Source organism: Helicoverpa zea, chromosome 20 (genome assembly GCF_022581195.2).
Source record: "Helicoverpa zea isolate HzStark_Cry1AcR chromosome 20, ilHelZeax1.1, whole genome shotgun sequence".
Classification (NCBI taxonomy): domain Eukaryota; kingdom Metazoa; phylum Arthropoda; class Insecta; order Lepidoptera; family Noctuidae; genus Helicoverpa; species Helicoverpa zea.
The window spans coordinates 9033336-9060572 of NC_061471.1; the positions used below are offsets into that span (position 1 = coordinate 9033336).

A 27237-nucleotide genomic window follows, 5' to 3' on the forward strand; every position below is an offset into this window, starting at 1 on the left:
GCACGAGGTCTCGGGTTCGATTCCCGAGTCGGGCCGAAATCGCTTTGTGGGTTTTAGAAGACTTTCACAAAGCAGCCCGGAGCCTGGAAGTTGGTGATTGATACACCCGTGCATCGGAGAGCACGTAAATGTCGGTCCTGCGCCTGATCTCTCTCCGGTCGTGTCGGATTACCGTCCCATCGGGCTATGAGAGTTAAGGAATAGTGAGTGCACCTGTGTCTGCGCAAATGCTCGTGCACTATAATATGTCCTGCGTAGTTGGCTAATCTCCTTACGTGAGAACAGCCGTCGTAGCCGATAATCGGCTAGGAGGACATCATCACATCACTATGTTATTTATGACATAAATATTAGATTATTATCGCAACTGTAATCTGCAACTTATTGCTTATTGAAGCCGACCCCAACATAGTTGGGAAAAAGGCCGATGATGAATCTGCAACTTATTGCAGATATTACGCACTAGTACGCTATTAAATTGATTTGAATTTATACTGGGCTACTCCAAGTTGAAAATAAAATCGTACCATATCCTATTTAACCAACAGAAACATTAATTTGTTGCGTATTACAGTTGCGCTACATATTCATTCGCACTCCATTTTTAACTTCTCCCAATGTAATAAACAAAACCGTTTTATCTTGGCCTCTGTCAGCGAGACACGAGCTCCAACGAGCTGGCCCCAAATAAAATTAATCCCGCGGGAGGATCCGTCTCTCTCAGGATTACGAACAGGATTCTACTCCTTGGCTCTCCGAGGAGTTTACTTGACAAATTGGATGGGTTGTGTCGGATTTTCAAGATATAGGTCACACCTTTCATGGAAAGTCTAAACCCTTCGTAGTAGGTTACACAAAGCACGCGTCTCCCATAAGTTATGGGAGACGCGTGCTTATCAGAATCAACCTGCGAAAGCGCCGAACGAAACAAATTTTAGAAGTTTTGATATAAAATCGTATACAACCTAGCCAACTTGCATGCGACGAATCCATCGAATCATCAGCTAAAAGAATCACATAATTGAGCGTCATTGTGTTAGTTGTGTATGACAGGTGTAAAAAACATATAAACACATAAGGAAGGAGCTATAAATGAAAAGAAGAAGAAATATAAAAGATTTTTACAATGCATTCTAGTCTGATAAATGTATGTGTCGCAGGGATATGATAAAACCAGGGATTTGATCAATTCCCTAAGGGATTTGATCAAATCACGGAAGATGTTAAAATAACAACACGATTTTATCTCTTCACTAAACAAATCTAGTGAATTGAACAAATCCCTAAATTGGTTCAGTGAAATGACAAAAATAATTTTGCTTTGATATTAATTATTAAGATATTATGATTGCATAGATATTAAAGGTTTATTTGGTAAGATATACCTACATAATTATGAAAATCAGGTGTGTGTGTAATACAAGGAAATATTGATATAAAAAATCAAAATTAGGTACTCGGAACAATTTTTTTTTTAAGAGTAAACAAAAATGTCTTTAAAAAATAAAAAATATTTTAGTTGCGTATGATATGCCTATTTGTAATAAGCACTTATTAAAACATGTAGCTGATTTGTGACAACGTGAATTACATAAAGGAATTTCTTACAGGCGCGAGACAAGAACTGACATGTTTTTTGTCATTTCACTGAACCAATTTAGGGATTTGTTCAATTCACTAGATTTGTTTAGAGAAAAGATAAAATCGTATTGTTATTTTAACATCTTCCGTGATTTGATCAAATCCCTTAGGGAATTGATCAAATCCCCGTTTTTATCATATCCCTGCGACATATGAATCTCCTACTATTATAGAAATAATACTCCCAGAAATTCCCACAAATTAACACTCTATCCTTTTAAAAACGCATTTCCCCGGATCAGTGGTGACTTACGACCACCAAATTGACCTCCCGACACACTGACCCTTCTCATACTTTGTTCCTATCGGTTCTAAAGGTCACAAAAGGCTTGTTGATAAATGTACCACATTAAAATAATTCCACTTAATTAAATCAGATAGGGAACTGTTAATTAGCTAATTGATGTTGGTTTTTGAAAGCTTTTACTGTACGTTATTTTCGAGATTGATAAGTGCTTTTCCAGTTTTCAGTGAGATAGTTATCGAAAGTGATCGATTAATTTAATTGGTATTGGGTTGGTGTACTTATGTCAAAAAAATTGGTATTTTAAATCGAAATTCCATCTACTTTTACGTGATTTTGTACTAATATTTTGTGTATTTTTCTTTGCTTACAAAAGAGACTGGATGACAGCAATATCAAAAACAGTAAGTAGAAAAGAACATGACTACTGAGCATGTAGTGACCTTAAAAGGTTTCCCTTATTTTTTTTTATTAGAAGCAGAAATAATCAATTCAGAAGCCTGCCCGCTCACGGCAGACTTTTTTTAGGATAGATTCGGGTCGATTTTAAGAGGATTTTAGAGGAGTATTTTATTTTTCAACTAAAAAAATAGGTTACCGATAAATAATCAGACGTAGGCGGGCAGCCAAATTACGATTAAATCGTTTTAGAACAATTCATTCTTAAACTCTTGCATTCGTTTTGATTTCAGAAACATTCATTTCAAAACAACACATTTCGTGTAATCTCCGTTAATTTTGAATTTTGGAGTCACTCAGCGCTATGTACACTTTATGACGTGTCGATCCTCCATATCAAATTCGCCGTAAATATAGTTATGATAATGTGACCTGTATTTCTTTCAGCTACCAGCCCCCCCTCACATTGAGCTGGTGATGGCCATGCCCTACCTTCGCACGGCGTTCAAGAGGCCCACAGTCAGAGTTAGACGTGAGTAAATCCCTTTAATATTAATCTAGTTCTACATATACCACATATGTATAGTAGTAATCTTATTTAAGCACGTGGTGTTGGATGCAAGACATATGTACTGAGCACGTGTGGTCTTAATACTAGAGAGGTGTTTAGCTTCCAGAAACACTCTCCTATACTAGTGGTTGCCGGTGACTTCGTACGCGGCTTTCCCGACATCTTCAACAAATATAACATATGTAATATTCTGTGTATACATTAATGTATACAAACATAATTACAAAAACCAAACAAATAAAACCATGGTCGAAAATCACGCTATCGAGTGATATATCGCTTTAATATCGATACAGTAGTTTTTGAGTTTATTTTATGGCGGGATACTTTGTTTTATAATATTTATGTGTATGTAAAGATTAGTGTAATGGTACAAATATGTTGATACTAGTAGGTAAAACCATTACTCGTCAGCTAGTTCAGTAGTCTCTTTGGAAGCCACTATAATATACCTCATCTACCTTCTCTTCTATGCTCACGTTCTCCTAGTTTCAATCCCCAATATTTAACATCAAAGTAACAAGCCAATGCACTACAGTTTACACTCGCCCCCTATTATGTAACGTGTCTCACAAACATAGTGCGACCAAATTAAAGTGTCAGTTTCGATTAAATTTTAATACAGCAGGATTAATACTATTGAATTTACTCGGGTTATCCCTTGTATGTCGTGTAAACTTGCTGTAAACAGTTTGAACCGGATTGCCAGTGAAAATGTAGGTACTTACCATTTACGAGAAAAATAATTATATTCTGAACTTTGAAGGCTTCATTCAAGAAGTTCACTCGAAAGCATTTTAATTAAGTTGGCATTTGAAATGTACTGTACCGTTTCAGTAAACGTAATTGGCGTAAGATTGCAATTTTGTTTTTTTATTTTCATTTTGTGGCTTCCATCAACGAGATAAACGACCAATCGAGAGAAAAACTGTTTATAATAAATTAAAACCTCCAATAGTAGAGTTAACATAGTATTTGTTTTTTTCGAACAGGATTGAATCTTAAATCAGTTTCCGTTTATTTCGGCAAAGACTCTAATGTAGTTGGTTTAGTTTATGAATCATTCCTCAAACAGAGCTTTTAGCGCTCACAAAAGCATTTAACTCTCAATAACCTACAATATAATCTACTACATCCTAACAAAAGTTAAATCCAATTAACTCCCACAGTAACCGCTGTCGGTACCGTTTATCAGTAACAAATACAGAGTAAGGAAAATGAGCAGAAATGCCATAATGCTGGTAGGTCAGGCGCCTTCTTCTAGGTCAAATTCGTATGGTGGGCATGACCAAAACGATCAGTTACAAGTGAACTAGCGGGTTCTTTGAGACATATGTCAAAGATTTTTGGTATAAAAAAATGGGTCCAAAGATTAGGGCGGAGCTAGTAACGTTCCTCGTTACCCTTTTTTTTTGTTTTTTTTTTTTTTTTTTAACGACGTCAAAATGCCCCTCAAACTGAAGGGCAAAATTTACAAATCCGTCATTAGACCTGTCGTCCTGTATGGATCGGAGTGTTGGGCATTGAAAAAGAGGGACGAGAAGAGAGTGCATGTAACAGAAATGAGAATGCTGAGATGGATGTGTGGTGTTACAAGAATGGATAAAGTGAGGAATGATTACATTAGAGGAAGTCTGAAAGTAGCGCCAGTTACAGAAAAGATGAGAAGTAGAAGATTGTCGTGGTATGGACATGTAATGAGGAGGGATGATACGCATGCAACAAAGTGTGTGCTAAGTATGAATGTAGATGGATGGAGAGGAAGAGGAAGACCTAAGAAAAGATGGATGGATTGCCTGAAAGATGATATGAATAGGAAGGGAGTGAGTGTCAGTATGACGAGTGACAGGGGAAAATGGAAGAAAATGACATATTGCGCCGACCCCAAGTAATATTTGGGAACAGGGCAGGAGAAAGAAGAAGAGACGTCAAAAATCATCAATTAGCAGCTGTGAGGGAGTGTCAGACTCTTACTGACTAAAAACCGTCGTGTTCCGTTGTAGGCCTTTTATGTACCAGGGCCGCGTTATCTCTTTCGAACAACCCGCAGCTTCCTCGTTCCCCTCACTCCCGCATTTTGACGCGCTATTTGCTTGAGAGATTTTACGTTATGGCATCTCCGCTAATCATTTTGTTCTCCATGGTCACAAACAAACACACAAACATACCACCAGCTACGTTCCACGTGATGCTTTGTTCTATACACGTGAACTAGACTCGTGTGGAGTACAATGGTAATTAAATAAGTGCACGCAAATTGATTTCTTATTGAATATCCGCCATTTTCTTTATGATATTATGCTTGTTAGCGTGTTGTATGGGTTCTGTGTTTGTAGTATGTTGCTGGGGAGTTTTTGCGTTACTTCTTCTTCTCAGAAAAAAGTGGTGAGAGTTAGGCGTTTTTGGGACTGCCTCGTGCTATTTTGATGTTCGAAGTGTGGTCTTATGAAATAATATGATGAATCATGTTCTTGCTTTGCTGTTAAAAATTATTTGTAATTGAAAGTAATTTTAATCGTATCAATTAAAATCATAAAACCTATAGACACGTTTTTTTGTAAATAAGGCTGAGATCGTTAAATCAGAGCCTCTTTCACCCATCTATGAAAATACCGCTGCTTAAATAATTAGTAGGAATACTTATAAAAGCTCAATATTTTTAAAAGGGCTCTCAATAATTCCAGAAAGAAAAATCCATTTTATTAAATGGCTCGTCTGATAAAACGCATAACGATAGGTAGATACGGATATTGGTAAAAGGAAATTGAATTGTAATCTGATTGGTATAAGGTTCAAAATTCATTAACAAGGTACTTCTTTAAGCGTCTGCATTTTTGCAGCATACACGGTTGGAGGGCTAGTCAGATTGATATTCGAACTTACGTAGGTAATGAATTCCGATTCTCATACGATTGTTTTCATGGAATCGAGTCTGTCTCGATAAATCGTTTGTTGTTTTTATTAAGTTGGATTTTGTAGCGTTCTTAAATTGAAATTGTTTTAAATGTAAAGTTTTTTTTTGAGTGATGTTCTTTTTTGTTAATTCCCTGTATGGTTTTACAGTGATACACTAGTTGATTTTCACTCGCGTTTTCACTGAGTGTTCGAACGTAAGGCACGTTACCTAACAACAGATTTTTGCCGCTCGGTCTTAAACGTCATTTTTTTGTAAGCAAAGCACGAACCGAGCTGAAAATCCGCTAGTGTGAAAACACTTTCAGTGTTAGTTATTCCAAGGTCAGCCTACTATCAATGCTTGTATATTAGATTAGAATGCTGAGGTTAAATTTATTTTATCATAAATATTATGAAAGCTTTATATTTCATTTTTTTATCTTGCTGTAAATTATAATATACCAACAGCTTCATCATTCAGGACTACTCTCATATAAAGCACTTATTTCTTAATACTTTGTAAGATAACGTAATAATTTTATTCGTATGCGAGTGTTCTGAGTACATTTAGTCGGAGGCACGTATTTGTTTAATTTGTGCAGATTAGATTAGGGTACATAATGTAATAATATTACAAACTCCTTAATGCTAGCGTTGCTACAGAATATGTATAATAGACTTAACCTTGCCTACGTACCTTCTCGTAACTAAACATTGTATAGGTAGGTATATGAACCTTAAAAAAACGTGCTTAGGTTTAGATTCGCAAAAACAAAACATTATCAAATATCTTTCATTTTGTATTTTTTATTGATAGGTACCTACAAAGAAAATTACTTAACTACAAATATTTTTAAAAATTAAAATTAAAACTATCCTATTAAATACCTTAATATCTACCTACAGTTGTTTACAAGACCCGTCGATTAAACGATAAGTTTTGTTTATTATGAAAATCAAACGCTTCAAGAACATTTGTCCAAAATAAAATGTTCGCCATAATTGTAAGCTTTTAATTTACGGTAAACAGATATTTTCCTCAATAGAGGTTTATCCTGGTAATGAAAATAGGCCTAAAAATGATTCCAAAAGTTAATCCGACGCTCAGTCTGAGGCAATCAGCGGCAGACATCACACAGATTGACACATTTATTAAAAGAAATTAATTCATTTGTCAATATGATTGATCCGTTACAAACGACGTTTTTATTAGCTTTCTGCTTTTTGATCTATCATTCTTTTTTTGAGTCTTTTGGAAATATTTGTTCTTGATGTCTCTTATTATCGTCAGTATTTTTACTGTCCCACTGAAAGGCTCAGGCCTCTTTTCATACAGAGAAGTAATGAGCGTTTGCCCAAGATTGGCGATTTCAGATTGTAAAGTCCATGCTTCCTCAAGCTGTTCTCCTTCACCTTTAGTTAGTCACTGGTACTTAAGATGTACCTACCTACAAAGTATATAACTTGAAAAAGATACATTGTGTACTTGCCTGTCCTGGAATCGAACAATCACACCCATGGGTAATTGAGAGGATAGTTAGATCAATCGTTAACATTAGTAAAGACAAGAGTTGTTTGACATCAAAATATTTGAGTTATTTAAATATAAATACGTAATAATACATATCAGAGCTTTTATTTAAATTATTTAGCTCAGTATAAACTTATAAAGTTAATTTTCCGTTGAACTCATCTTATAAACAAATAATTCTAAAGCGAGGCTCATCAGAATATTGCTAAACTCGGGATTATCGAAATATATGCAAATGTATTCGGCTTCTGTCATCTGCGCTGAATATATTATTTCATTATCCATGTTATTAATAGTACAAATAAAGATGCAATATCTTTGTATCTTCGGTGACAGCTTTAAAATTAAAAACATTTTTTATAAAATCGCCAATCAATAAATAGCACCGATGCTAAATGCTTCCAAAAAAGATGAAAAAGTAAGCACTAATTTGATTTCGGGAAAATAGTGAACCAATTCATATATATATATATATCTACTAACATTATAAAGCTGAAAAAATGATAGTTTTGGACGCGCCAATATAATAGTCCTCCTGACCGATTTCGGCCACGGCGGCCAATCTCGACGGAAATTAGCCAGCTGCGCAGCACATATTATAGTGCACAAGCGTGTGCGCAGTAACAGGTGCACTCTCTGTTCCTTTACTCTCATGGTCCGATGGGATGGCAATTCGACACTACCGGAGAGAGATCAGGCGCAGGACCAACGGCTTAACGTGCTTTCCGAGGCACGGACGCGCCAATATAAGGAACTACGAGATGAAAAATTAAAAATTATTTCGGCGAGCACTCTTACCAATGAAGTTAATTTTATCCGGGTGCGCGGAACAATTCCAACGAGGCACGGGTGAAATCGCTGAGCTTAAAAAAAAACAAATTTTTAACAATATGCACGATTTAATTTTCCAAAGTCAGTTCATACACGGGAGATAGCTAGCTCTTACAAATAGTTTATTTACAAGTTACAAACATTATCAATAGGCTTGATACATTGCCTATTCATTTGTTTCCTCGCTAATAGAAAAGGGTTGGCCAGTGATCCGTATCTGATTAAATTAGCAATCATATCTGACAGACATTTTGTACTTTGTTTGACAGTTAGTGAGGATGTTTTGAGATCGTGTTTGTGGGCGATAATTTAAGATTTAATTTACTGAATAATAAATAATGTACCACTAATAATGACTCGTATTTTTTTATTGTAATCAGAATGTTCATTTGATATAAAAAAGTTCTCAGAGTAATAAAAAATATATGAGTAACGAAAAAAAACATCGGTAATCTTGGGACGCGATCTAGTTTCCACTTATATGTTAAATGATTATCATTAAAAATACATTAAGACGCTATTTAAAATAACAAAATTATGACTCACCTATTACATATGTATACGAATATTTTCTTAAGGGTCTTATTTTCGAATATATACATATTTTATCATATTTATTAGTATTCTAGAAGTACTTAAGAACCTCAATCAACTGGAACCAACTATCAAGCTTAGTGCTGAAAACCTTCAACCCAATCTCGGTGACTTTGAAAGTGTGATCTAACGAAGGATTCACGGTTTGCTCACCCGCATACAGTATTAGATGGAAATTACTGCAATAAGTATGTTGTCATGCTTCTATAAAAAATAAAATAAAAATAAAATAAAAAATAAAAATAAAATAAAAAAAATAAAAAAAATAAAAAAGCCTTTTATTTCCTTCAGAAAATACACAATTACAAAAGTTAGTTGTTTTTGTAGTATCAAAAAGTTTTATAACACAAATAAAATAAAAATTTAAATAAGTTAGTAGTTCCACGTTTTATATGCACGCTTTTACTACGTAATATTATGTTTTATTAATCTGTAGGAACCCCTCTGCAGGTAAAGGCCTCCTCCAAAAATAGCCAGTTTTCTCTGGATTGCGCTATTTGCATCCAGTTTGGACCCGCTATGCGTTTTATTTCGTCCTCCCATCTGTTGTAAGGTCTCCCTTTCTTTCTTTTGCCCACTGGCCCTCTCCATTCTGATACTTTTCTTGTCCACCTGTGATCTTGCAGGCGTGCTATGTGTCCGGCCCACTTCCATTTTAACGCCAGAGCTTGTGCTAATCCGTCTGTTGCTTTTGTGATGTTACGTATTTTTGTATGTCTAATTTTATTTATTCTCTTAATGTTAAGCATACTCCGCTCCATTCCTCGTTGGCACGTTATAATTTTTTCTCTGACGTTTTTGTTGAACTTCCATGTCTGACAAGCATAGGTTAGGCATGGTATAAGGCAGGAGTTCATGACCTTTGTCTTCAATTTAATTGGCATGTTGCTCTTAAATATTTCTTTGAAGCTCCAGTACTTATTCCATGTCAGCTGGGCTCTGCGCTCAATTTCCTGGTAGTTGTTTAGCCTGTCGAAGCTTATTTGTTTGCCTAGGTAGATGTATTTTTCCGTATATGGGAGAGGAATGTTGTCGACGTAAATTGGTACCTTGGTGTTATTGGTCATTACCATAGTTTTAGAGAGGTTCATTTCTAGCCCAGCGAGCTTGCTCGCTTTATTTAGTGACTTTACCATGTGTTGTAGTTCTTTTCCTGTCTCTGATATCAGCACCAAGTCGTCGGCAAAACGTAGATGGCTTAAATACTTTGATTCCACTTTTATACCACATTTGTTCCAGTTAAGCTTGCTTATTATCGACTCTAATGTGGCTATAAATAGTATAGGGGACAGTGGGTCACCCTGTCTCACGCCTCTCCTTATAGGAAACCAAGAGCCGGCTGTTTCTAGTTTAACTCTACTTTTGCTCTTCTTGTATATGCTTTTGATTACTCTTATATACTCATTTTCCACATTCTGTGTTGCTAGAGTTTCCCAGATATAGTTGTGTGACACCGAATCGAATGCTTTTTTATAATCAATATAAGCCAAGTACAGTGGTCTACTTCTCTCTTGGTATTTCTCAATGAGAAGTTCGAGTGTGTGGATGTGATCGATGGTGGAGAAGCCTTTTCTGAATCCTGCCTGTTCGACAGGTTGTCTTGTTTCCAACGAAGCGCTAATTTTTTTGGTAAGGATTGTAGAAAATAGCTTGTATGTACTCGGCAGCAGACTTATTGGTCTATAGTTCCCTATATCGTTCGGGTTGCCTTTTTTGTATAAGAGAATTATATTAGATTCAGACCATTGCGTGGGTGTCTCACCATATTCGAGGATAGAGTTAAACAAATTTGTAAAAGGTGTAGCTAGTACTGGAGCGGCTATCTTTAGAGTCTCGTTTACTAGGTTATCCGAGCCCGGGCTTTTGTCTAGTTTCAGTTTATTCAATGCCTCAATGACGTCATTTTCATCAATTTTCAGACTTTTTTGTACGTTGCCATCACTGTTGCAACATAGGTTCTCGTGGCTAGTGTCTGTTGGCTCTTTTGTGCTGTAGAGATCTCTATAGAACTCTGTCGCTATGCTGATGATGTCGCCACGATTCTTTTTGGCTATTTCACCTCGTTTCAGCTCTTCTATCCAGGTTTTATTTGATTTCAGCTCTTTATATGCCTTTTTCGTGCTTCCAGTTTGGCGTAAATGTTTTTCAATAGTTTTGTATCTATAGTTGGCGTAATCTTTTTTTATGTATTTGTTTACAACTTTGTAAAGCGCCGAGATTTCGTTTTTTGTTGCTCTAGTTTTATTTGAACTTTTTTGCAGGTCTTGTCTTCTTTTAAAAAGTTTTAATGTACGCTCTGAAAATATTTTGTGGACTTTCTTTGGGTTTTGTGCTGCTCGGGCGTTTTGTAAGCTTAATGTGATGATTTTAATTAAGTTGTCGTAATATTTTTGAACTGGGACAATAGTCTCAGCTAACATTTGGTCTTCCGATATGTAAGAGTTTAGGTATTCTTTGAACTTGGAGATTTCTTCTTCACTTTTTATTATATTCTGTTGACAGTTAGCAAACTTTGTTCTACTTTTTTTGAAAAGTGTATCGTGTGATATTGTAGCTCTTACTGGCCTGTGGTCCGAAGGGTAGTTAATGTTCAGTACTTCTATATTTTTGAACAAACGTGGTCGGTTTGATAGTACAAAGTCGATTTCGTTTTTGTACGCTCCATCCGGTGATCGCCAGGTCCATTTATGTTTGTGTTTTTTCTTGAAGAAGGTGTTTAAAATTGACAGTTGGTTTTCACTGGCGAAATCGATTAATCTTTGTCCTCTCTCGTTTCTAATTCCGTATCCGTGACCTTTCATGATTAAATGCTCCTCTTTTTTTGGTATCCCAATTTTAGCATTTAGGTCACCCATCAATATGAAGTCTTTATGTACTAGTTCCATTGCCCTATTTACTGTCGCATAGAAGTCATCTATCTCATTCTCGTTTGCTTGTGCAGTAGGGGCGTAGACTTGAATGATGGATAATCTAGTACTCTCAAATTTCAGGTTCAATATGGCTACTCTTTCAGAAATGCCAATGTAGCTTTCTATATTATTTTTAAGATGGTTTTTAACTATAAAACCTATTCCATGTCTTCCAGGTGTGTGACCTGTGTAGCAGAAAATGAAGTTTTCGTACTCTTCTATCATGTTTCCATTCCTTCTTGTTTCTGCTAAACCTAAAATGTCGTATTTAATTTCTTTGAAAGCTTCATTTAGCTCTATCAAACTTTCATATGATGAAAGTGTTCTAACATTGTATGTCAGAATATATAACGTATTTTGTGGGGTTTCATTTTGTGGAGGGTAGTTTGGAGGGTTTTGGTCATGATCTTCCACGGTGACCAGCCGGCTTGGAAGATGAGTTAGGTTTTCTGATAGTGGTTGCTGTTTGTTAACGTTGCGAGAGGGGGGCGGTAGTTGCTATATATTAACTTTGTTATTTTGCTGTAGATCTGATGAGCTGGTAGTGTTCCTGTTGACCAGGTAATTCAGCATGCCCGGTTTTGCCGGTTTTAAAATGCCTTCCGATAGGCTTGAAGTTCTTCTTGTTTGCGTTTGAGATTTATTTTTCTTATTAGCCTGTGTATTTGTTTCAGCTCCTTTTGTAGTTTTGTTTTCAGGTGAAGTTGAAAGCATTCTTTTGTTATTTCCAGCTGTTTTGTTTTTTTCACTTATGACAAGCTTATCGTATTTTATTTTTACAAGGTTTCCCTTTTCCCTTTCGATTTTTGCTTGTTCTTGAAGCTCTTTCCTCTTCTCCAGAATATTTTGTGGAAAATCTTCAGTTATATAGTAACCGGTATCTTTTAGTGCATTTCTATTTTTAAATAAATTTATTTTTGTGCCAAGTGTACAAAAAGTGACAATTATTGGTTGAGGTCTTTCTCCCTTCTTGCCTATTCTTCTGACTTCTTGAATATCCCTGCGATCCAGGTCCTGAGAAAAATGTTCTTTGATAAAGTTCATTATGAGAATTTCTAGGTTAAAATATGATGTTTCCACTTCTTTTATTCCGAAAAAGACGATGTTATTTTTTCTTGCCTGTTTTTCCAGAAAAAACAGTCGCTTTTCTTGGTTTTCACATTTTTCCCTTAGATCTTCGTATTTTTCATTGAATAGTTTAAACTTGTCTTCCAATATACTGTTTATATTTTGCGTAACTTTTTCGGTCACTTTTTCCCCACTTTTTTCTATTGCGGTTTTCTGTTCGTCCAAATCTCTTCGGATTTTTCGAAGCTCGTGCATTATTTCCTCCATCTCTTAACTTGTTCTGTACCTACTACAGTTGTTCAAGTGGTTGTTTTGGTTAAGCTAGCGCCCTCTTGTGTTCCTGAGTCAGCTTGCTAAGGTTGTTGGATCGCTCGTAGATCGAAGATGGTTTTGACTTGTATTAGTGATACGGGCAGATTTCCACAGGTGTCGCTAGTGTCTTTGTTGATATCTCTGTTCACTTAGCAGATCGATCATAGATCGAAGATGGTTCCGACTTGTGTTAGTGGTACGAGTAGATTTCCACAGATGTCGCTAGTCTCTTTGCCACTTCTAAACTTCTAATTTGTGCAAGTCATCCCGGTATCGATGGAGTAGGGTTATTTATATCACTTTTATATTGACAAACGGTTTCTAGAATTATGAAAGCTCACGATTTGCATCAGTTTTAGTTAGTCCTTCACTTCAAATTGTCTAAATTAAGGGAGATGTAACTGTTTAAACACGAAACACGGATAGTTCACATTCACGCAATTCTCACTGTTTACAGAGTTTTCCCACAATGTAAGACGTTATCCACGATATATGTTGTAAGTCACTTATTTGTCTCTTCACTTTTGTCTTTTCCACTGAGTAAGTTCACTTATTTTTATTTTGAGATCACTTTTAATACGGAGCCGAAGTAAACATTGGCACAGTAGCGCCCTCTCTCCAAAATAAAAAATATATGAGTAACGAAAAAAAACATCGGTAATCTTGGGACGCGATCTAGTTTCCACTTATATGTTAAATGATTATCATTAAAAATACATTAAGACGCTATTTAAAATAACAAAATTATGACTCACCTATTACATATGTATACGAATATTTTCTTAAGGGTCTTATTTTCGAATATATACATATTTTATCATATTTATTAGTATTCTAGAAGTACTTAAGAACCTCAATCAACTGGAACCAACTATCAAGCTTAGTGCTGAAAACCTTCAACCCAATCTCGGTGACTTTGAAAGTGTGATCTAACGAAGGATTCACGGTTTGCTCACCCGCATACAGTATTAGATGGAAATTACTGCAATAAGTATGTTGTCATGCTTCTATACCTACTAATAAATATAATACCTACAGAGGGACAAAGGAATATTTTTTTTGTTTGTTTGTTTGTACTCCAAAGGCTGCGAAAGTACTGAGCCGACTTAAAAAAATATTTTACTGCTGAAAAGCTACATTCTTCCCGAGTAAAATAGGCTATATTTTATGCCGGTAAGGGTAGTAGTTCTTACGGGACGCGGGTGAAATCGCAAACAAAGGACTAGTAACATTATACAATAATAATTCGTTACGGTGAAAACGGGGTGGTTTTTATGTGAGGCCTTTATGAATAACTTATTAACAACTATTATATCGAATAGGTTATAAAACCTTGTAAGATTAAAATTCGTCCGATCCGAAAAGGCATTATGTAAAAAATGTTTTTTTATTGAAAGGGTCTGAAATGGCTGCCACGGCTGGTCGGTGCGTCAGCTGTCTATGAATCGCTGACCGCCGCCATTACCAGTTTGAATTTAGAACGTTGTTAAAATGAATATGTACTCCTTGCTTGAACAAAAAAAAAACAAATTTTAGACATGTACAATCTCAAAATAGTAGGTAAATTATACTTTTTAATATATTTTTGATTATTGATTACTATAATACTGTTTTTTTTTCAAAGAGCTCATGGAAAAAACACGCGATTTTCCACAAACAGAATAATTTAGGTATTTCTTGTATTTTACTGGTTAACACAAACACTGTGCTTAATGAATGACTTATTTTAGAAGAACTTTTTTGTTATTTTAGAAGGACTCAATACATCGTATTAACGGCTGATAATATCTTTATTACCTGCAAATTCATTCCAAGTAACCTTTTAAAAGATTTGTAAGAGAAAAAAATGTCCTTGAGTTTTCCCGATATTCAAACGCTGACCTTCCATAGACTAAAGTATCCCGAAAAAAATCCTTTTAGCAGTTTTTAAATGAAAACAGAAAAAAAAAACTTTTGCGGTGCCCAAAGTCGCCCTAAAGGGTCTGTGGGCGAAGTTGTAATGCGTTATTCTTGTCGCCCTTGGACAAACAATGCCTTCATGCCTTCGTATAAATGTATAAAGAGAAAGGTCGATATTACGCTTCGGCAGGAGGCAGAAATGAACATTGATGAAATGAGGTCTTATTATATTAGTTGGGTATGTGTCTTCGTACCTTTAGTTCTGTTATGTACTGGGTTATTTTCCTAAGCTGTACCTATGTAACAATAGTCGGTAAAACTGAATTATAAAATTACGTAGGTATGGAGCTACCAAAAGAGTAAGTATGTGTTAGATTAACTAGTTTATCCACGAAGATTACTGTTAATTTGAGTGCAAAAAAAAAATAAAAAATATACTGCTATTATTGTACCAGGGCTACGGGGCTGATATGCTAAGGTCATCCCCCAGCCGACATTGACACGTACAAACTAATGTTTTCCAGTCAGAAACATAATGTTGAAACATTTAAACTTAATGAAACCTTTCACGTTGCGCTGTTTGCTCGCCATTTTTATTAGGTTTACTTACAACACGAATTTCAAAGCGCTACTGATATTAAAATCCTTGCATTTCATCTTAACGGGTATTTTTATCGTAAAGTTAATTAATTAATAAATTTTAAAATATGTTGTATTTGTTTATGTGCTTTTAAAGTCATATGAAGGCTACATTATACATAACAATTTTATATTTTATAATGTTTTAATATTTTATGTTTTAATATTTTGTATATGTTTTAATATTTAATGTTAATTTAATTTTATATGTTAATTTTATTTTATAGTTAATGTTAATTTTATATGTTTTAATATTTTAATTTTTAATATTTTATATGTTACAGGCCCTTAATAATTCAGTTAGATGTCCCATCCCGATAAAGTAGCTACCTGCCACACAGCGCAGTTGCCAATTACTGAGTCACTCTTATATCAATCTCCTTCTCCTGAAACAATATTTTCTTTCTAAAAACGATAACAGCGAAATACCAAAGCATTTATCTTTCTTCCGACATCCAGTAGACAACAAAGGCTGTATAAAATAAACGCCCTGTCGTAATACTGCACACAATCCATCATGGCCGCCACACGAGCTGTCAGTGTTCCCGCCAAAACTACAGCGAACACGCCACTTCATTATTTAAGTCAAGTGTTACGCGATTATACGGTGACTGTTGACTCGAAATACGAGCAGAATGTTCCGTCTACAATGATTGCTATTCGGTTTTGTCAGGCATTTCTTGTCTTCGCTGCTAATTTAGTCGTTTTGACTTATTTGCTCACTCTGCCAGCCAGTTGTAATGTTTTGATGAGAATTTCCGAGTTCTGATTTGATGTTTATTTGTTTTTCGTTTGTTAAATACTAAATATGAGAATGTATTAAAGATAAAACATTTTACGTAGAAGAAGCGCTTAACCCACCGTAGATAAACCTTCGCATTACATCGTGAAAAAAGAAACATTTTAAATTAAACAAATGGCTTCCATTGTGCGCAAATAGACATAAAAGGCGTGGGATGAAGCCCCACTTTGCGTGGAACGGAATTACGCATTAAAAATAAAGGATTTGGATTTCTGAGTCAAGTTTACGAACACGGGTATTTTTGGGGGAATTTGCTTAATATACCAAAGTGTCTATCCCCACAAACAATAAAGTTTGCCTTCTCATAAAACTTTTGGTTAATGGGCTAGTTAAAGTGTCATTAAATTTTTATTGCTACTAATGAAAGACTACTTTAGTGGCGACGATAGGATGTTTGATTAGTGCTGATTTGCAAGAAAGTTTATGACTAAAGGACCTTAGTATTACGATAGAGCTTAATTACTATCTATAACTTTTTATCTGATGTTTTAATATCAAGGCCTCGCATGACAATCAAAATAATCCTTACAACAGATATAATTTACCATAACAAGGTCTGAAAGCATATTGCACCATGCATTTTTAAAGATGATATAGTTTTACATTGATCCTCTAGACTGATTCTTCCGGTTGGGAGACAAAATCTTGAGTAAATACTCCAGTCTCCTGTTTCGCTCAGCAGAATAAATTATACCACTGTATGTTAGGTAGGAATGCATAAAAATGGTTTTAATAAGAACCGGCGTGCAAAGATGTTTAGGCAACTTGAACGAGACGTTTTTGCTCTCTCGTAAACAATACTCGTAATTATATTATTCTGTTAATGTTATCGTCATCAGCCTATTTCACGTCCTACTGCTGAGTGCCCTCCTCTCATGTAAAGGATTGAATGTTACAAAGAATGATAAATCTACATTGCCAACCCTCTCTGTTTCAGCAGCGACTTCCTCGGAGATGTACAACAGGAACGCTCGCAGTGCCGTGGGGGCGCTCGACGGACGCGGCCTGGTGGCGGTCATCAAGCGTCAGGTGCCTCTCGCTGGACAGCTGGACCATCAGCTGGCTTGGGGACAAGGCTGGGGATGGGTCACACTGCCTAACGGGGTTTGGAGTGGACGTGAGTATTTTGATAGTCATGAATTAGGAAAACTATTAAGTAAACTGTTAAACTAAACTGGTAAACTGTTAAGAGCGCAACGCAGATCTGACATACCAGTCACTTAATCTGATATAGCCTGAAGTATTCGTTTCATTGTCAAATGGGCTTTTCTTAAATATCTCGTTGGATGCCCAAATTGTCTGAAATTCCTGTCTGATTAATGCACAAAAATGATCCCGACTTTTCAGTTTGCGTGATAATATGTCATGTCAAATCAATATAATAAATGCATCTTTGTCGACGATCTTTTTCAGGTTTAACCTGGTCCCAAGAAGGCGAGGACTTCGCCCTCCATGCCATGCCAATCATGCACCACACCAACGTGTCTCAAGCCTGCTCTATGCTCGACGGAGTCACGGCATACGAGGCTTCGGTCTACGAGCAGGCCCTAGCCGAGTATGATGACACAGGCACCTCCGATGACTGGGACTTCGGAGTAGACTGTGGAGACTTTATGATGTAAAACCTTTTTTGACGTCTGGTTCGAAAGACTAAACGCGCTGTTTCTAAATGAATTCAACCTTTTTGGTCTTTGTGCGACTGCATACTGGCCAGTAACGCCTTTTGCAAATTTCAAATTCTGACAGCTCAAAGGACAGCATGTTTGGTGTGCGGAACCGATAGATGTCGCTGCAAGACACTAATTCAAAGATTATCTTATGTGCAGATGAGTAGCATTTCGTTCGTCTTATTTTACCTATGCTGGTCATAAAAATATATTTCTGCTATGTGATTGCTTACGTTTGTGTGCGAGGTTATCCCAATTATTTGGATATCCGTACATTCATTGAAATCTTTGTATAAGTGTCCTCTGCAAAACCAAATACTATGAACAGTATTTTCATTAAATGTTTTGATTCCAAATCAAATAACAATGCCAAAACGATTTGTGTTATATATTAACGTGTATTTATAATGTGCTGGTCACAAAAAACTTATGTGCCAATTAAAAAGTTCATTAATAAAATTAAAAATGTCTAAACATCTTATGAATTTTGAATAACAAATAATAATTCAAAGAAAGTTCTATTTGTTATTTCTAAAGTCTTTGAGGAAACTTTCCAATGTCGGCGAAAAGGAAAAAAATATATTATTGTGAATGCTTAATCAAAGATTTGATTCAAAGGAGTGATGATTACGAAGAAGGATAGTTACTACCTGACGTTCAACATTGTGAGGATCTAGACATCAATTATAACGAACATCAGTCATGATTGGGCATACACAATCACCTAACTATGCATTAAATAGATGTGCTATAGAGATATTGCATGTTGTCATAGAAAAGATGTGTGTAGCCATGAAATTCTATAGATTTTCAAATTCTTGAAATTCGGCCTATCGATAAAGCCTAGGATGTTCAATGTAGGTTTAGCACAATCTCGACCTCTCAGAGCGATATTTATTTAGGTAAAATTTATTTACGGAACATTTGATACTGTCTTCTCTATAATCTTTGATAAACTGTAACGTTGATTGTTTTCCCATTTCTATTTTTCTTATACATGATGCATTTCGAGGGATTATTGATGATATTGAAAATCATATTAAAATCTATCTTAACAAAACCAAAACGTGGTAATTGACAGATAAAGTTTTCGAAGGTTTTATGTGATTACACAGATCAGGGTACACATTGTTCTGCTTTATTGAAAACGTTTTCACGTTCACTGGACTCAATATAATGTCGCACAAAATGAGAGTAACTTGAGAATAAATTTATTTAACACGTAGGATAAGTACATTCAATGCTTGTCCCCCGATGACACCAATTACGAATGAGAAAGTATATTTACTCATTGAATTCGTAAATAAATCGTATTTTAGACGTAAGTCGATGTTAGTATTAGTATATGTGGTCGGTAGACATTACCTAACTGAACGAAATATATCGCGAAGCTCTTTTAAAACAACAACATCGTTTTTAAAAGAACTTTGTTCACAAAATCAACGTTTTGGCATATTGTCGGTATAGTTAGGTGTGTGGTAATTAGTACAATTATTTAAAGAAAATTTCTAGTCGCTATAAAATCTTCCGACCTACCCAAAGACTGCCTAACGTTATTTACCTAATACCTGTGTTGTGTGTCACCCTAGGCATGGTAAACGCGATTAAATGTCCCTCGCCCCGCGAATGCTACATTGCAAGATTTAACTGTCAAATAAAAATTAACTAGAAATCGTTGTAAGAAGGAAAAAATTCAGAAACTGCCATAACTATAACTAAAAAAAAGCCTTACTTTTCATTATATGGAATAGTTTTATTTGTTTTTTTTGATGTTACCAAAGAAGGTAAAAAATAATCGCCATTAATTTCAACTGTGTCAATTTGTCGCTTCTACATGTTACGTCTAATCTATGAACTCACTAAGTATGACAATATGTAATGGCGGGAAATTTTACTTGTGCAAAAGCGGTCTTGCAATGTAGCTATAGATGTCGTAGCCAAATTATTGTATTATACGAATGTAAATTAGAATAATTAATTAGACGTTTATAAGATAAAAATAATACAATTATGTAACGCAATTTCGTTTTCAGTTTTTAATTGGGTTGAGCAAACTTTTTTTATCGCAAGTGACAGTAAAGAGGAAAGAGTCAGAATAAAAAAGGTTAATTACTAATTGCTCTTGTTTATGGTATATTAATTTTGCACTCGATACAAATTGTAATGATATAAACATTGTGGTCTATGTAATAAGCAGTTTAAAAGCACTTTTGTCCTGTTACAGACCTACATGATTAAAAAATATATATTCTGCGGTTAAATACATTACTTTACGATACTTGTTCGATGTTTTGTACACTTATAAAATATTTCACTGACACTTCAAAACTCACTAGAACTTAATTTAATTTGGTAAATTATACAAAATTATTTGTAATATTAATACTAGACAGCAATAAGGCATCGGTATAGATGTCTAGGTAATATAATTATGAGATATTTTTGTATGAGAAGCTTGAAATCCCGTCAATGTGTTCGTTCCTTCGTATTTATATGTATTTTTCTGTGTAAGAATTAATTTTGGAGCGCTTGTTCGGAAGAGTGTTAATTTGTGATATTGTCTGCACAAGTTCCCATTAACAGAGGCTGCCCAAGAGTCAAAAATTAACAGGCCTGGCAATTTTTTATCTACAGTTCGAGAGATATACGATGTTCTGCGTCCTTTTCCAGTAGGATCAGCGTCGAGTAGCTTAACAAATCAAAATTTTCAAAACTTCCTAACAATGTACCTAAAGGGTCATCAATTCATAACAATAAGAACGCCAAAAGATATTAAACATCATAAACTCCAAAAAAGTAGATGAATACTCTAGTAAGTTATCGACGACTTGATGTTAGTAGATAGTTTTGAAAAGATTTGTTAAGCTACTTTTGAAACTGAACTTACGCATTACATGGTCACAATGGTTCAAACTAGAGGACTCTCTGCTTAGTTTTCCCGAAAATAAAAATATCAGGCCTGCTAGTTATAAGCTCATACACAGCCTCTTTTTTGAAGTCTTCGTTCTTCAAACGGTATTTTTTAAATGTGACCCAATGTGTCTTATGAATTTTGAGTGATGATGATGATGAATGGGAAGTAGAGAGCATCACATCTCATGAGGTCTTCCAGTCAATTATGATGAATTGATGGAAGTGAGCATGTGTGTCAATTGAATAGAGAGACCTATGTGTGATGTTATATTACCTAAATACTTAATATACATTTGGCAAAGATTCACGATATTTGAACTTCAGCAATACATGGTTACATAAAGTACATTGATGAAGAACATTGATATTCCTCAGTTAAAATTACAACGAGTCAAATATCGGTTTCATTTTAGCAATCATAACACATACCAACTTATTGGTATAAAATGATTATTTTTGAATATCAAAAAATATTCAAATTCAAATTAAAAAGAAAGTTTCGTTATTAAAGACAGACTACTTACATAATATTATTGATCATCATTTTGAAATCCCAAATTATTTACGTTCTTTGTGCAGACAATAAATAAGCAATATTGTTTAAAACGTCACTGGTATTATTAATAAGATTTAATATGGCGACAAAATCGAAGCCAGTAAGTCATACCAAGGGGTATTGGGTTGCCCGGGTAACTGGGTTGAGGTCAGATAGGTAGTCGCTCCTTGTAAAACACTGGTACTCGGCTGCATCCAGTAAGACTGGAAGCCGACGCTAACATAATATAGTTGGAAAAGGCTAGGCAAATGATAATGGCAACAAAATCAAAGTAGCGGTAGAAAAATTGTGCGTAATAAAGTGATTTACATAAATGATCACTCAAAGTGCAGCTGACCGCAATGTGACACCAATGTGGCTACCCGTTAGTCAGTGCATAACTGGATATTAAGAAAATAAAATATATAAAAAAACACCAGACAAGATATTGATAGAGAACGGGTCGTGTTCAAATTCATATAATATAGCTACGATGATGCAGAATAAGTGAAGCAAAATCTATCTAAATAGGTATTTTTCAAATTTTATTTTATATCTTTACTAAAAGCAGTGTGACTTTGAATTTATCTTTCTATCTACAATTAAAATTAAGCTTCATTGGAAATCTTCAAACTGTAAAACTAGCACAAGTACCCCTTAGGGCCCTAGGGGCTTGGTTCTAGTAAATATTTCATAACTTCAACTAACTTCATATGAAATAATTATGTCTACCATTTGTATGTAAGACGGCTTCATAACTGAAAAATAAAGAAAAAAAATCTAAAGCTAAACCGATTTTCATGAAAAATTTCTAAAAACAACCGCTGGAACATTTTAAAAACTACATCCAAATCATTTAGCCGATTAAGACCCACGCCACGGTGTCACAGAGCGGTCAAACTGAAAAAAAAATCTCTTTGTATCGGGAGTTTAACTACCTATATTCGAGTAATATTTCCAAACTTTAACAAAATTAAAGCCACAAAAAAAACTTAACGGTAATACCAGTGACGTAGATTCAGACATTACCACAGTAGAGGCGATGCGATAGCGAAGCGATGCGTCGCTATGAAATGGACAAATAAGTATAGCGCGTGCGTAGTTAGATCGACGTCGTGTGTTGTATGAACTGTATGATAGTGACGTTCAATCACAGATTATGAATGTTTGTATGTAATTTTTTTAAATAAATTACCGTATGGTAGAGTTTTGTGTTTTATTTCTAATTTTCTGAACTTAACAATATTCTCTGGCAAACATATTTTGCAAATGAAAAAGCATGTTTATCGACAAAGAATTGGATTACCTAAACAAAAGCACCGTAAGTACATAAAAATAGTGTAATGGACCCAGAATACATCCCTGGGGCATCCATGACAAAACATTCTGATTTTTATTACCTTCTTTGCAATCCGAATAACGTATGAAGTCAAATGCTTTTGTTGAACTCGGGAACAAGGCAGCGGGTTAATTTAAGATTCGATCATTCTGCTAATCACTTGAATACTCATTGTTTGCTGCGAAATTGTGCAACTTACTAAATACTTAATTCCATGTACCTAGACGTGAAAAATCGAAACAATAATATTGTGAAAAACACCGAAACATTACCTTGATACCAAAGTACTATTATACAACTATCACATCAGAAGTCAGAAAAAAAACAAATTAATATTCTTTTTCTTTTTAACACCATTCAATTTAACTGCTACACTTACATTACATAAATCATATCACCAAAAAAGGCGTAAGTAAAAGCAACCATTCAAAACGCAGAAAAAATTAAAAAACTTCATTTCTCCGAAGTAACAAGACGAGTGCAAGAAGATTGTTATCTCCGTATCCGGTTGTCTTTATTTGCGGGATTAGTTGCTGCCAGTGTGCGTCGCCGTTTATTAAAATAATTGCTGAATGTCTGCTTAAAGACTTATGAGCATCATATTTTTAGAGATGGCGCATAATTTAAATGGGCTACCATTCGGTGAGAATTATGTATATACATCTTCTTAAGCGAGGCATATTCCTTGACTATTCCTAATATTAATTTCTTAATTAATGCAAGATCCTCTTAACAGCGGCGGCCCTAGCCATTGCGAGGCTACGTGCGGCAAGTCTATGCGAGGCCCTTTGTCCTACGTGAAAAGTATGTGTTGCGAGAGTAAGCTGGTGTTTTGATTAAGCTAATCATCATGTTTGAGGAGAAATGCTCAAGTTAAACAAATTAATAAAATTTAATTTTTACTACAGTTTATATTTAAAGAATCATAAAATTAACAAATATTAAAATGATCTGATGCTTGCAACTTTTCTTAAGACTAAAATCTTTAATTAAAGCAGAATAATCGAATGAATGAGCAACGTCATTTTTGATCGAAAAAATAGTAAGGGCTGAAAGTCGATCTTGTGTTATCGAATTCCTTAAACATGTTTTAATAATTTTAAGCCTCGAAAAACTGCTTTTTTAATATTATTATTCGAATTCTCAAGACTATTTCGGTAATGGGATAAATTTCAGTTAAATTATTTTCTAATATATATTTCAGCACCGAGATAATATAGGGCACGCTACCATAGTGGCGGTAAGTCCCCTCTTTGAGGAGTGGCTCGGGAGGAGTCATGGCGCCCTCACGTACCGCATGACGCAGGCCCTCACCGGACACGGTTGTTTCGGGAGGTACCTGCATCGAATCGGTCGTGAGGAGGCGCCCGGGTGTCACCATTGTGCGGACAGCTCCGAGGACACGGTGGACCACACAGTCCAGGAGTGCCCTGCGTGGGAAGGGCACCGCCAGGTCCTCGTCGAGGCTTTGGGCGGCGGCGACCTCTCGCGTCCGGCCCTGGTTCAGGCCATGGTCCGGGGCGAGAGGGAATGGGATGCCGTCGCCTCCTTCTGCGAAGCGGTCATGCTCGAGAAGGAGGAGGCGCAACGCCAGAGAGTTCGCACCTCTCATCCCGGCCGCCGCGCTGTACCAGGTAGACACCACGGGCGCCGGGTGTCGCGAGATGACTCCCGGCTAGGGCATGCAATACCGGTTTACCGGTTTCGGTTTTACCGGTAAAACCGCCCATTTTCGCGATTTTTAATTTATCGGTAAAAATAATATGTAACCGGTAATTTACCGGTTTTTACGTTTTTGTGATAATATATAGCAATTGTTCATTTAACGTCAAATCTTCATTATGTAGCCTGAACATAATGTAATATTGCATACATTGCATATTGTAAGAGTGTTAAAGTTGCTGTTTTTTAGGAAAGTAAACTTATGTGGCTCCTTAACTATCTCTAGGTTAGATACAAATCTTCATTCTCATCTTAATTTATAATATCTAACTAAACAAATTTTATTCATTCGGTTATTCTGAATTTCCTCATAGCTTTCAGCTCCTATTAGGTAAAAATGTAGCTTATGCTTATTTTACCTACTCTATGACCTTATTGAGCAAGGGCTTTTACTGCACTACCATGCGGACAGCTCTGAGGACACGGTGGAGCACACAGTCTAGGTGTGCACTGCCTGGGAAGGGTACCGAAGTATCGTCGTCGAGACAATAGGCAGCGGCGACCTCTCGCGTCCGGCCCTGGTTCAAGCCATGGTCCGGAGCGAGAGGGAATCGGAAGGTGTCGCCTTCTTCTGCGAAGCAGTCATGCTCGAGAAGGAGACGGCGGAGTGCGAACTCGCAGTCGCACCTCTCATCCCAGCCGCTGTAGTTTACCAGGAAGACACCACGGGCGCCGAGTGTCGAGAGACGACTCCCGGCCACCGTAGGCGTCGGTCTGTGGAGTGTGGACAGTGAGTTCGGGTGGCTCATCGTTCCTCCGTCTGCATAGACAACAGACCCGTGTCGGCGGCCTGACTTGTTCCAGTTGTTCCACCGAACTTTTGTTGTTGTACCGAATTTTTACCGGTAATTTTTATTTTACCGAAATTGCATGCCCTACTCCCGGCCACCGTAGGCGTGGGTCGGTGGGCGGTGAGTTCGGGTGGCTCATCGTCCCTCTGTCTGCTTAGATGACAGACCCGTGTCGACGGCGCGCGTTGTTCCACGCGCTCCTCAAAGAGATGTCAGCAACCCCAGCGGGGCCCAGCAGGGCCAAGGCCTGCCGGGGCTGCGGGTTGTTCAAAAGAGGTACCGCGGCCCTGGTACATAAAAGGCCTATGACGGAACACGACGGTTTTTAGTCAGTAAGAGTCTGACACTCCCTCACCGCTGCTAACCCACAGCGGAAGGGGTCATTTGATGATTTTTGACGTCGTTAAAAAAAAAAGCACCGAGATAATATTCAGCTCTTCATATAACAGATTCGGGGCCGTCTCTAGCTCATGTAGCGCCCGGGTGCAATCATGATCAAGCGCCCCCTATGTATTGAAAGATTGGGACTGGAGTAGTTCGAACGTCGTAAATAAGAAAGTTCATACGGAAATACAATATAAACGGACTTAAGTACGGTTAATAAAAGGACTTAAAAGCGGCGCTACCTTCTAAGTTCGGGAAAAAATGGATGAAAAAAATAAAACACGTGGAAAGTAAAGCACCCGCGAGCGTAGCGAGCGCAAAAATTTTTGATCTTTTGACTAAAGCACCTAAATTTGTATAACAAACAACAGTGCAAGGTGAAGTCGCGAGCGCAGCGAGCGCGAAAATTTTTGAGTTTTCGGACATAAAAGTGCTCTAATCAAGTTAGAAGGAAAGGTACTGTCAAGTGAACAGCCGCGAGCATAGCGAGCGCGAATTTTTTAAAATTGTTTGTTTCTTGTTTGTTTAAAGGACTCTCAAATTAAACTCGGAATTAAGGACAAATAAAGAGAATCCGTGACTGGATCGAGAGCCAGTTGTTTTTGTTACTTTGGTGTTCCAACTTTTTGTTGAATTGAGGACTCAAAAAGTAAACGCAGAATGAATTAGAAATAAAGAAAAAATGCACATTTTTTTTTCTTGGACCAGATATATATTTTTTAATTTTTTTTTTTTTATATTAGTGTGGGTTGTAGCGCGAGGCCCCTCCAAGCGCGAGGCCCTGTGCGATGGCACAGTTCGCACACCCCTAGGGCCGCCACTGCCTCTTAAAATATTCTGTAGTCGGAATAAAGTATAATTGTAATAACTTTAATCCTCCTAGAAAACTCACAGAAGAAAGAAAAATATCTAAAATCTGGAGAAACTATGGTAAGTTTTTCTTACATAAGCGCACTTCTAGTAAAATGCGAGTTATTAATCCGATTACAACTTAAATAAAATTACAACCCTACCAAACTTAAAGTATTCCAAATAAACCCGTTCGAAGTAATAAAATAATAAACAACATATAAGCTTATCGCGTCTCTTAATCAATACTTGATGCAACAGATGGTCTCTTTCATTAACGAGTTCTCTTGCATAAACTGCAACTCCAAGTTATGCTGGCATTTATGTTATCCCCTATAATTACCTGACTCTGCCTTCAGGTGAATGCCCGAGTGACTTATGATAACGCTTTCACTGAATTTGGCTGCGGGCTTGCCAATTTCTTCGCTGTACTTCATGCCATCCAACTAAATAACCCCAATACTAACCGCAAAACTTTTACCGGCAAGCAATAACAAACATTTTCCTTTACTTCAAACGTAAACAATCATTTGTCTATTGCCGGCCGAATACAAACTGTTTTCACGGAACTATTTGCGTGTCACACGAATTTACTCTTTATGGTAATGTGAAAATGGTTGAAAGAGGTTTTTATAAAGGCAAATGTATTGTTGTCGGTTCACAGGGCGTGTAGGTGCAGCCAGTCGATTACTCAGCGAGTAG

The 27237-nt window shown here is 36.3% G+C and overlaps 1 protein-coding gene across 1 annotated transcript in view; it reads left to right on the plus strand.

Moving 5' to 3' along the window:
* Positions 1-18706, plus strand: part of LOC124640109 — a 72425-nt gene extending 53719 nt beyond the window's left edge. Inside the window, exons 5-8 of the mRNA XM_047177761.1 lie at positions 2262-2289; positions 2732-2816; positions 17273-17452; positions 17749-18706. Coding sequence (XP_047033717.1) covers positions 2262-2289; positions 2732-2816; positions 17273-17452; positions 17749-17957 — 502 coding nt within the window. The 3' untranslated portion in view covers positions 17958-18706. The remainder of the gene's footprint in view (positions 1-2261; positions 2290-2731; positions 2817-17272; positions 17453-17748) is intronic.
* Positions 18707-27237: the final 8531 nt, after the last annotated feature.